At 45.7% G+C, this 12,036-nt stretch overlaps 1 protein-coding gene across 1 annotated transcript; it reads left to right on the forward strand.

Moving 5' to 3' along the window:
- The first annotated feature begins 5,249 nt into the window (after positions 1-5,249).
- LOC6051168 (O-acyltransferase like protein) lies at positions 5,250-7,038 on the forward strand. Its single transcript, XM_038252450.1, has 4 exons — positions 5,250-5,586; positions 5,647-5,979; positions 6,040-6,711; positions 6,808-7,038. Exons 1-4 carry the CDS (start codon positions 5,320-5,322, stop codon positions 6,964-6,966), a joined length of 1,431 nt encoding a protein of 476 aa, XP_038108378.1. The 5' UTR covers positions 5,250-5,319; the 3' UTR covers positions 6,967-7,038.
- Positions 7,039-12,036: the final 4,998 nt, after the last annotated feature.

A 12,036-nucleotide genomic window follows, 5' to 3' on the forward strand; every position in this document is an offset into this window, starting at 1 on the left:
TGCTCGAATCATTTGACAAAGAGAACTGTCATTTGCTTTTGACAGTTCTCGCTGTCAAAAAAAAATCGAGCAGTCTGATGCGTGAACGCAACAAAAGGTAAACCAAAAAGCGAGTTATCGCGGTTAACGCGAGTTAAAGCAAAATAAAGCGGAAATGTGAAAGTGAACGCTGCAAAGGTTTGAAAAGGAAGCTTTATCGCTCGGTTAGCGCGGAAGTGACGCCCCCCTCGCATCCCATGCTTCTTTCGCTGTGGTGCAATTCCGCACCAGACTCGTCTGGTTGTCCTCGATGCAAAGTCCAATCGCCGCCCGAGCACTTGTGTTGGCCTCGTCCCAATCGCCCGTCACAAGATTCGGTGGATTCTCGGAAATGGTTTTCCACGTTTTCTCCCTGATCAAGTGCATCTCCATTTTGAATTTCCACGCCTGGTAGTTGTGGTCAGGGTTGTTAAAATATCAAAATATCACCTCTCAGCAACTACAATTATCTCGCCAGAATATTAATGCGTCAAATACAACTGCTCTTCTCTCTTCATTGAAACTCTCAGCGCCGAACATAGCCGAACACGTTTTTGTGTTTACCCACTCGCGATTGACATTTTCCTTTTCTCTCTCATTCTCGCTTCCACGATTATCCTACCGCAACAGCGTTTAACCACAAAAGCCGCCACAAAACCAATTTTGCAAACGCAGTTTGAAGGGGCGTCATGCGTGGTCGGCTCCTAATCGCCATCTCGCGTTCTTTCATTGCAGTTTCGGAGAGGTTGAGAGACTCAGCGGTGAGAGCGCATAGTCGAGGAAAAGGGAAGGAGTGATAGAGAGAGAATGACATCGCTGGGAATCACGAGACACAAGAAGAGATCTCACAAGCTATAGTGACGGCCGCTATACTCTCGGATATTTTTGGTGCAGAGATAATCTATTGATAGCTTTTCTATCACTCTTTTGCAACACTGGTTGTGGTTATTCAATTTGGGCACTCCGAAACACCGCTGGCCGTCCGACATCTTTACTCCAACTGTAGTACTCGAACTTCTCGAAATAAACTTAGCTTTCTCGCGAACGAACTTGGTCCCACTAGCCTGGGCCCATAACCTATGGGCAGGTTACAGCGCAGTGGACCAAACTACCCGGCGGACAACGGAATATCCGGATGAATTAAAAGAACGCGAGCTACTTGTTAAACGTGTTTTATTCTTTGCAAGTTCTCGCACGAATGATTGTCGGAAGTGACTGCTGTCACTGCTGCAAGGATGCATTCGCGAACGACGTTACGGACGTAACATCTCGAAAAGTTCAACAGCGTCTACAAAATTGCTAATAACTTTGCAAAATTTCAACGAACCCTTGATGTTTAGGGGTGTTTTGGAAAGGAAATGAGCAGAGCTTACGAATGCACTTGTCAGAAAAATACCGTTCCATACATTTTTTAGCCATAAAACAACAATGTATTTTTAAAAGTCATTTTTGAAGGCCGGCGCCCCGCTTTATCGAAAAACTGACAAATCCATTCGAAAGCTGAGACGATTTCACATAAAGGACCAATAAATCTAAGGTGTATGTTCCTCCTATCTTTTTTAATCTAATTTTGATTCTGAGAGCGCAGCGCTCTGTTCGTATTTCGGGCGCCCAAAATGTTGCATTAGCTTGCCCCAATTTAAGGTTTTGTCAAACAATATAGGTGCTCACTTTTTAAATGATAGTTCATTATCCAAGGATCAAGAAGCACTATCGATAATTGACCAATATTTAAGGTTTTGGGTTCTGCCAGGCAATTTAATGTCGAATAGTTGTTTTTGTTTACTTTTTTTGTAGTTAAATGCTTATTTACAATTGGGTGGACATTTTTACAGTAAAACTAATGAGCATGTAGGAAATTTCACCACGAACATTTTTCTCGAGGAGAAAACGTAATTTCGATACTCCAACGCAAAGATATTTGAGTTTTAGTGAGAAAAAAGTGCCAATTTTACAAATTTCCCAGAATTAACAAGCACGGCCTATTATTTACATGCGGCATATGTTTTGGAAGCCAAAGTATGGTTTCTTATGTGAACAGTGATATTTGAGCCACGCCTAAATGTTATTTGCATGTAGTGAAAATGGATGGGAGCGATTTTTCTATTCCTTGCAAAGTTATGGAAATCGTCATTAATTAATGACTGACGTATACAATCGTTCCACAAAATCATAAAAAAAAATCCTAAAAAATCTTAAGTTTACATTGAAACCAGCCAAATCACAAAACGAGGTTTTCTGACATTCTCAAAACAATCAGAACTTGAAAAAAAAACATTTTCCATAAAAAAATCCGTGAATAAATATCAATTAAAAATGAGCAAAAGATGAAATATGACCGAATTCACTAGCGATTAAAATTACAGCATATTACCGCAAATACCTTTTGGGTGTGGCTCGAAATTTCACTGTTTAACTGAAATTTGATTGCAGATCCGAACTCAGCTACCTAAATAACTATAAGAAACCAATTTCCTACATGCTACATTCATTAGTTTTACTGTAAAAATGTCCACCCAATTGTAAATAAGCATTTAACAACAAAAAAAAATAAACAAAAACAACTTTTCGACATTAAATTGCCTGGCAGAACCCAAAACCTTAAATATTGGTCAATTATCGATAGTGCACGAGATAGTGCATCTTGATCCTTGGATAATGAACTATCATTTAAAAAGTGAGCACCTATATTGTTTGACAAAACCTTACAGTGGGGCAAGCTAATGCAACATTTTGGGCGCCCGAAATACGAACGGAGCGCTGCGCTCTCAGAATCAAAATTAGATTATAAAAGATAGGAGGAACATACACCTTAGATTTATTGGTCCTTTATGTGAAATCGTCTCAGCTTTCAAATGGATTTGTCAGTTTTTCGATAAAGCGGGGCGCCGGCCTTCAAAAATGACTTTTAAAAATACATTGTTGTTTTATGACTAAAAAATGTATGGAACGGTATTTTTCTGACAAGTGCATTCGAAAGCTCTGCTCATTTCCTTTCCAAAACACCCCTAAACATCAAGAGTTCGTTGAAGTTTTGCAAAGTTATTAGCAATTTTGTAGACGCGCCTAAGTCAAAAAAATACCAATTAAAAAAATGTTTTAGCTTCGTGGCGCCGAGGTGAGGACAAATTCAACCAACCAAACATGGTTTCTTTCATAACTTGGTGGGGGCTATTGGAAAAGTACATTGCTTTTGATTTTGGGCACCTTGTGTAAATAGTGGTTCACTTTCAGCGAGAATTACTCAGATATTGTCTATGCTTGTCCTCTTGAAAATATTTTTGTTTCAAATGGTTCAGAAAATTTCCAAAAAAAATTCCTTAAAGACGATAAAAATTGGTTGCCGAAAAACAGCGAATAAATGAAAAAGACAAGAAAATTTAAGTTTTTAAGTCTCATCCAAACAGCCTTTTATTTCCTAGTGCCAATATCTCAACAACCGATGATTTTATATTCAAAGCTAAAAAAAAGATTTGTGAAATTTTCGGACATTTTCATCTTATAAAAATGTAAGAATCAACTCGTACATTTCGAAGGGTGTTAATTGAAAATTAAACCTCTTTAAAAGGTTAGTCTCTTCAATGTTTCTTAGACAATTGAATTGGAAATTTTCTCAACTTTTAGAACAAAATATTTTCGTAAATGAACTATTTAAAAAAAATGAAAAAAAATGGATTTTGTCAGTTCAAATTAAACTTTCGCATCTGTACAGAAGCTTGAAAACATAGTTTAATTCTGAAGTTTTTTTTTAAAAAGGTCCAATAAACTTAATTTTTAGATTTTGCTTTTGGGGTGTTTTAATACCCCTGACTCAAGGCGGTTTCAAAAACACCCTAAAAGCAAAAACTGGAAATTTGGTTTATTGGACCTTTAAAAAAAACTTCATGTTCCACTTTTTTCAGCTTCTCGATGTAATTTATATTGCATCCCCGTTTTCAAGCTAAAAATTATTTAAAAAAAAAATTAATAAAAATAAAACAAGATTTTTTCTTTCTTCAGAACGTAAAATAAGCGATTTGAAAAATTGTTATATTGTGTATTCTTATTGTAAACTATACACTGGTCACTAGCTTTTTGAGAGGTATAGATACCATCCAACCAAATAGATATCAAAATAAGTCTGGAACAGAGAAACCACACCTGAATGTGACGAGACGCTTGATAGAAATCCGAATGAGTAAAAGTAAAACTGCAAAGCAGGGGAAACATATCATTTCGACACACTAAGCCTTTCGAACTATACTCATCACTTTAGTAGTTTCCCGATATTCAAACATTTTCAGATACATCAACAATGGAGAGTTATTTGCTCGTTTTTTTTTTTGTTTAGCTGTTTGGAATAGTCAAAACACTTTATGAAAGCTGTAATTCATTATCAAAGTGCTGATACGCCGATAATAGAAATAAACCGAGAAAGGGTATATTTCCCCTAATACAAAGAAAGTTAAAACAACCATAAAAAGAATTGGACCATTTCGAACCTCTCCGAGTGATACGCCCAAAGAAACACGACCTCACACTCGTTTTCCCCCGAAAATTGGTTGTTGTTCATGCATTGGGTCCGCTCATTCGTCGGTGGCCGCCCGAGTGGTTCACGTGTCTCTGGGAAAAAACCAAGTTGTGAAATGCAGCGGAAGTTTAAAATTCTTTCTGTTTCCGGATGGATTGCAACACTGTGTGTGGTTTTGACGTCAATATTGCTTGCCAAAAGGGGTCATTTAAGAGGTAAGTGAAGTTTCAACTGAACATCGTGTAAACGCTAATAACTGAATAATATTCTAGAAAATGAAACGTTGCACTTTCCCAAACTTTACGAATATGATGAATTCAACAAGTGTCGAAGGGAAAATCCCAAATTCCAGTATTGTGTAGTGGAAGCCGTTATCCAACCAGATTTTAGTTCAGAATTGTGGCGGAATATCAGTGTTGGTGCCAAATGCACAAAGTGTGAAACAATTGATTAATTTAATCTTTTTTTTTTAGGAAATTTCATCCAGCAGCCTAAACTTTCCCCGCGATCATCTCGAGCGTGGAATATGCCTTCACGATTGCATCAAGCGCAGAAATGGCACGTTTCGAATGAGTGAATTAATAGTCAACGACGATAGTCAGTGGGTCGACTATTTGAGTTTTTGTGCAAAAGAATCTCTTCAGCGAACACACAATCTCCAAGCATCTGTATCGATTAAGAATTGCGTGACTTATACAAGTTTAAACCAATCATTGAGTATGCTAATTTGGTGCTGTTCAAATTATTTAATAGCTAACAAAATATTGTTACTCTAAACAGAATTATCGGAAATGGCCTTCATAGCATTGGTTGCAATAGTCACCGTATTGGTTGGATTTGCAACCATTTCCAAGCATAGCGGAAGCCGACCAAGCCCGTTGATGGATGCATTCTCTTTAAAACAAAATATGGCCCGATTGTTAAACACAGCAGATCAACCTCCAAATTTGCCCTTTTTGGAAGGAATCCGAATCATCTTGATGGTGTTGGTTCTGGTAGCTCATGCTAATACGGCCGTCTTGAGGACACCTCTAACGAACCCCGATGATATTGAATTGGTAAGAGTACTTCCAATTATCGATAGCATTTCATGATCAGTCATTTCTTTATTTCCATAGCAAAACAACAACTTCTTTTTCCCATTGATCAACTCGCTCAACACACATGTGATCTCGATGTTCTTCACCGTGGCCGGAATGGTCCAGGCCGATAGCTTCCTTACCGCCATTGACAAATCCGTTGGACGTATCCAAGTAGGTTTCGTTCTGCAGAAAATCTTTCGCCGATTGGCGAATTTAGTTCCAGCGTACGCGTTCGTCATCTTCTACCAGGCGACGCTTTTCCCGCGCACCAAATTGACGCCGGTTGGATACAAACACCAAGACTACTGCGATCGTCACTGGTGGACGAACCTGCTGTTCATCAACAACTATGTTCACGCGAATGAACCGGTGCGTACCTAACTGTAGGCGTAATGCTCTGGCAATGCTAACTAGATCTCTGTATTTCAGTGTATGAAGTTCGGTTGGTATTTAGGTGTGGATTTCCAGCTTTTCCTGGCTAGTTCAGCTATAATCATGATCATTTGGAGATTTCCTCGGAGCAAAATGCTTTGCACTTACTTGATGATCACGATCTCTCTCGCGCTACCGGCCTTTGAAATCTACAAGGAAAAGCTGGATGCCACGTCAACATTCAACATGAAACACGCCCTCACCGATTACCTATCGTACGAAGGATACTTGAAAAACTACGCACCCACCACGGTCAACGCGGGATACTACTTTATCGGCATGATTGCTGCGTTCACTTACCATCACATCAACAAAAACGACAATCTGCACTTCAAAGCATTCTCCTACACTTCGAAATTAATCACCAGCATCACGCCGATATTTCTTGCCATTAACGGCATTCTCTTGGTACTTCCCTCCCTGCCAAAACCGTCAATCATACTCGCACTCTACGGAAGTGCCCTGAAAGCCATCTGGAGCGTAGCCAACGGATCGCTGCTGTTGTATCTTGCACTCAGATCGAACTCGAAGATCGTAGCTTTGCTAGCTCATCCCCAGCTACGAGTACTGACCAGATTAAGCTTCTGCGTCTACATTGTTCAACTTTCGGTGGTTTACACGTTCTATAGCCATCTGAGTGTACCGATCACGAACAATGCATCTCATGCGGTGAGTAGAAAAAAAACAAATAAGTTTTCAAAAACATGTCAAAATCATCACTTCTCAATTCTCGATTCTAATAACTTTTCGCAACCCTGTTTCCAGATATACGTAACGTCGGTCATTTCGTTTGTCTCGTGTGCGAGTGGATTGATGCTGTACCTGGCCGTTCAAGCGCCTTGCACGATTCTTCTGAATCGACTCATAGACAGGATGTTAGCAAAAAAGGAGATTGGAAGGAGGAAAATCGATAAAACTTTTTAGAAGTGCAAATAGGTCAATAAAATTATTTATGTTAAAATTCCAGAGAAATAGTTATAAAGTTATAAAAACCAAGTCAAAATAACGTTGCTTTCACGCTGCTGCTCATCTTGATTTTCGTCAGGTTAAGCATCCTATCCCGGTCCTATTTCCATCAAATTCGATCGCCCATGAAGAGCATCGGGCCGGCATTTACAAAGCGGATTCATGACAGTTCATTAATCAACTTATGGTACGTTCGTTTGAACAGCCAGTGTGGCACTGAGTGCCGCACTCGTCGGTGTCAGTTTTGGTTCAATCGAACGTCATCTGTCAGTGTGCTTGGAACTCGCATGAAACTGAAAAAATATCGAGTGCGGCACTAGAGTTTCAGTTCCAAGATGGCGGCGAAACTCGTGCGGAACTAGCGCAAGTTTCTTCAAAGAAACACTTTGACAGCTCTGAGTGCGGCACTCAGTGTGGAACTCTTGGGGCAGAGGTGGAAATAACACGTCTAGCGTGGGTTACGGTTAAGAACAGAATGAAAATTTATTGAGCTGCCAGGTAACAAACTAATAACTACAAATCCATAGGTTGCTTGATTATCTCCAACACTCCTCCTCAACCTAGGGATGCTGCAGACCAAGTTGATCTCGGCAGATCTCCATCTTCGTACGGCACAGCGGTTTGGTTAGACCATCCGCTGTTTGCTCCTCGCTCCGAACGTAGTCCACGACAACCTCGCCTTTCTCCAGTGCGTCCCGGATGAAATGGTGTCGTATATCGATGTGCTTTGTCCTCGGATGATAGCCACCGTTCCGTGCGACCGCGATCGCACTTTGGTTGTCACAGTGGATCGTAATCGCCTCCTCCGACTCGATACGTCCCCGCAACCGGCGCCACCAGTGCGCCTCCTGCACCGCAGCCGACAACGCCATGTATTCGGCCTCGCAGGTCGAGAGTGCAACGGTTTGTTGCCTCTTACAGCTCCAGGACACGGCTCCACCTTGGGCGGTGAACACATACCCTGTGATCGACTTCCGGTCCTCCAGATCTGCAGCCCAGTCGGCGTCCGAAAAACCTTCGATCTTTGAAGCTCCTCCTTTCTTGTAGGTCAGGCGAAACTTCGAGGTCCCGCGCAGATAGCGGAACAGATGCTTCACACCACACCAGTGCTTCTCACCTGGGTTCGAGTTGAAGTGGCTGAGGATGTTGACCGCGTAGCAGATGTCCGGTCTGGTGCTCTGGGCCAAGTATACATCAAGCACCCAACGGCTTCTTGGTACGGCACGGACTTCATCCTCTCCTTCTCTTGGTCAGTCGACGGGCACGCGTCGCGCGTCAACTTCTCGCTCACGTTCATGGGCGTACTGACGGGCTTGCAATCCGTCATCTGGAACCGACTCAGGATCGCTTCCACGTACTTCTCCTGGTCCAGAGCAATCTCGTCCTTGCTCCGGCTCACCCGGATCCCCAGAACATATTTCGCAGGTCCGATGTCCTTCATCTTGAACTCCCGGCTGAGTTGGGCCTTGATCTCCGTCTTCCAGCGGTCACAGTTCGAGAAGATCAGGACATCATCGACGTACACAGCGACGGACAGCATCTTGTCGCCGCGCACCTTGGTGTACACACACGGGTCGTAATCGGTGCATACCAGGTCGAACTTCCTCAGGGCAGCATCCAGCTTCTTGTTCCAGACACGACTGGATTGCTTCAGCCCGTACAGCGCCTTCTTGAGTCGGCAGACTTTGGACCGCTTCTTGCCGTCCACGAAGCAAGGGGGTTGCTCCATGTAGATCTCCTCCGACAGTTCTCCTTGCAGGAAGGCCGTAATTGCGTCCATCTGGTCGACCTTCATGTCCAGACGGGCAGCCAGCGCGAAGAGATATCGCAGCGAACTATAGCGAACGACCGGGGCGTAGGTCTCTTCGTAATCTACCCCCTTTCGCTGCGAGTATCCTTTGATGACCAGCCTCGCTTTGTACCGGTCGATGTCCCCGTTCACGTCCAGCTTGGTCTTGTAAACCCACTTGCACTTGATCGCCGAACGTCCTTCTGGTAGATCGCACAGCTCCCACGTTCCGTTCGAGATGAGGGCTTCGTACTCATCCTTCATGGCCTGTTTCCAGTGTTCAGCGTCGTCCCGAGCCAGGGCTTGTTGGTGCGTGAACGGATCATCCAGAAGCGGCTGTGGAGTGTCGATACCAGTATCGGGTGATTCATCAGGGTTGTCAGAATACTTGCCTTGGGGCGGGCGCCCCCTATCGCAAAGCATCAATCGTTGTTGACCGTCATCGGCAACTGATCTTTGATAAGAGCACGACGGGGGCGCAGCGGCAGGATCCTCGGGCCTTACGGCTGCGTTGGTCGTCGTCTTCGTCTTATCTGCAAATTTCGTCACGGGTAGGCCTTTGTTCCCAAGTTTAAAATCTTTATACTTGCCTGGAAGAAAGCGCTCCCTACCACTGAGCCTCAACCCCTCTTTGGGTGGTTCTGAAGATGATTGTGGCGGGAGCGCGGGCAACGGGTCATCTTCAGCAAAGGACACGTCGTCGTCGCTGCTCTCGGCCGACTCGAATGCATCTTCAGGTTCTTCGTCAGGCTCCTCTTGTGGTTCCGCGGCTTCCGGTGGAACATCCTCTTGAGCGACATCCGCTGGCACGTACTCCCAAAAGTCCAACCGCACACATGTCCGCTCCGGTCCACTAGCCCTCGGTTCAGCGGTCACTCCACGTTTGACCACTCCTTCCGACACGAACGTCACGTCTCGGCTGTCGATGATCGACTTCGTCTTCTTGTCGTACAAGCGATACGCCTTGGTGTCCTCTTCGTAGCCGGTGAGGATGCATTCCACGGCTTTCTTGTCCCACTTGCGGCGCTTCTGCTTCGGAACGTGAGCCATCGCGGTCGTGCCGAACACTCGTACGTGTGACAAGTCCGGCTTGCGACCTGACCACGCTTCCTCTGGAGTCATCTCGATGCCCTTCGTCGGTGACCTGTTGATCAGGTAGATCGCAGCAGCCACAGCCTCTGCCCAAAACGGTTTTGGCAGATCAGCTTCGAACAGCATGCATCGAGCGCGTTCCACGGCAGTCCGGTTGACCCTTTCTCCGAGTCCGTTCTGCTCAGGGGTGTACTCCACGGTGGTTTGGTGACGGATCCCCATCCCCGACAGGTAGTCCTGGAACAGCCGATTCGTGTACTCCAGGCCGTTGTCCGTCCGAATCACCTTCAGTTTGCGGCCCGTTTGCCGCTCAGCAGTCACGTGGAAATCCTTGAAGCACTGCAGAACCTCTTCTTTGGACTTGGTTCGCAGAAAGTAGACGAAAATCTTGCGCGTCTTGTCGTCGGTGAAGCTGAGATAGTAGCGACAGCCACCCAACGACTTCTCTTCCATCGGGCCGCAGATATCGGAGTGCACCAGGTCCAGGATTCCAGCCGCACGGGTCCCTGCGTGGCTGAATGGCAATCGCGTCTGCTTACCTTCTGCACAGACAATGCAGCCTCTGCCACACTCGTTGCCTTCAAACTTGATTCCGTTGACGAGACCATTCTTCAACTTGATCAGGTTCTTCATGCACATGTGTCCCAAACGCTTGTGCCACAGCTCAGCGGTTTCGCGGGAAGAGCACGCCAGCGCTCTCGGCTTGATCTGGTCCAACTTGAACAGCCCGTTGGATCTGCTCCCAGTCGCGAAGACACTGTTGTCTTCATCGATCACCTCACATCCATCTCGGTTGAACACGACGGTATGGCCTTGATCCACGATCTTCCCGACGGAAAGTAGATTGACCGCCAACTCCGGCACTAGTTCAACGTTCTCGATCTCGATGGTGTCGTCGTAGCACGTCGGCTGCAACGTCGCAGTTCCCTCAGCAACAATCTTCATCGCCTGGTTGTTCGCCGCTATTATGCTTCCAGACGTCGTTCGGGGATTCTCCAGCAGCGCCTCGTTCCTGGTCAAGTGCTTCACAGCTCCGGAGTCGAAGTACCAATCGTTGGCGTCGTCCGAATCCAGCACCGAGAGCACGGCACAGAAAGCTTTCTTCTTGCCGTCGCGGTCGTTGCGCACTGGTTCCTTGGCTGTGCAGTCCCTGGCGAAATGGCCAGCTTTGCCGCAGCGGTGACACTTCGATTTGCTTGGAGCAGCACTCGGTTGAGGCTTACCCTGCTTGTTGTCCTTGTAGCGTCCCTTGGACACGTACGCTTGTCCTCCGGCTGGTTCCACGGGCAGGTCGTCCTCCTGGAGCAATTTGGTTTTGATGGCATCACCAGTGATTGCGATCCCGGAATTCTCGAGCCCCATGACCATCGGACGATAGTCCAGCGGTAGTCCCGCCAGCAGCATCATGCCGATCCATTTCTCGTCCAGCGGGAAGCCGATTCCGATGAGCTGATTCGCTGTAGTCGTCATCCGGTTCACGTACGCCTCCATGGACCCACTGCTCGCCAGGTTCGTCGTGATGAGCTTGTGCAGGAGCGCCCACTGACGGGTTAGTCCAGTGTCCTCGTACAGGCCGCACAGCTTCGTCCACAACTCCTTGGCAGTCCTCGCGTTCTCCGCGTGGTGGAAAATCGACGGATCGAGGAAGAAAATAATTTTCCCTCGAGCGATCCGGTCCTTCTTCGCGTCGACGGCCGCGCCTTGAGCTGGTTCAATCACGTCCCACAGGTCCTCTATCTCCAGGTACGTGCGCACTGCGAACCTCCACGTCCGCCAGTTGTCACGTCCGACCAGCCGCTCGATCGGCGGATGGCCCCCGGCTCCGTAGTTCTGGCCACGAGCCTCAGGTTGGACAGCACCTTGAGCACCAGCACCGCTTCCGTCTCCGTTAGGCATCTTCTCTAGATTTTCCTACTTCTTCATAAGCTTCAGTTGAAAGTTAAACTTCTTGAGGTAGATTTTTCAAGTTCTTCAGCGTTCCGGAACCCACTCTGGGCCCATAACCTCTTGGGGCAGAGGTGGAAATAACACGTCTAGCGTGGGTTACGGTTAAGAACAGAATGAAAATTTATTGAGCTGCCAGGTAACAAACTAATAACTACAAATCCATAGGTTGCTTGATTATCTCCAACAGGAACTAGCCATCA

Source organism: Culex quinquefasciatus, chromosome 2, assembly GCF_015732765.1.
Source record: "Culex quinquefasciatus strain JHB chromosome 2, VPISU_Cqui_1.0_pri_paternal, whole genome shotgun sequence".
Lineage (NCBI taxonomy): Eukaryota > Metazoa > Arthropoda > Insecta > Diptera > Culicidae > Culex > Culex quinquefasciatus.

Excerpts from the sequence above, each read along its gene's own strand:
- LOC6051168 (XM_038252450.1), top strand. The coding sequence starts at position 5,320 with ATGGCCTTCATAGCATTGGTTGCAATAGTCACCGTATTGGTTGGATTT. Across the intron at positions 5,587-5,646 it reads ACCCCGATGATATTGAATTG|CAAAACAACAACTTCTTTTT; the intron begins GTAAGAGTACTT and ends TTATTTCCATAG. Across the intron at positions 5,980-6,039 it reads ATGTTCACGCGAATGAACCG|TGTATGAAGTTCGGTTGGTA; the intron begins GTGCGTACCTAA and ends TCTGTATTTCAG.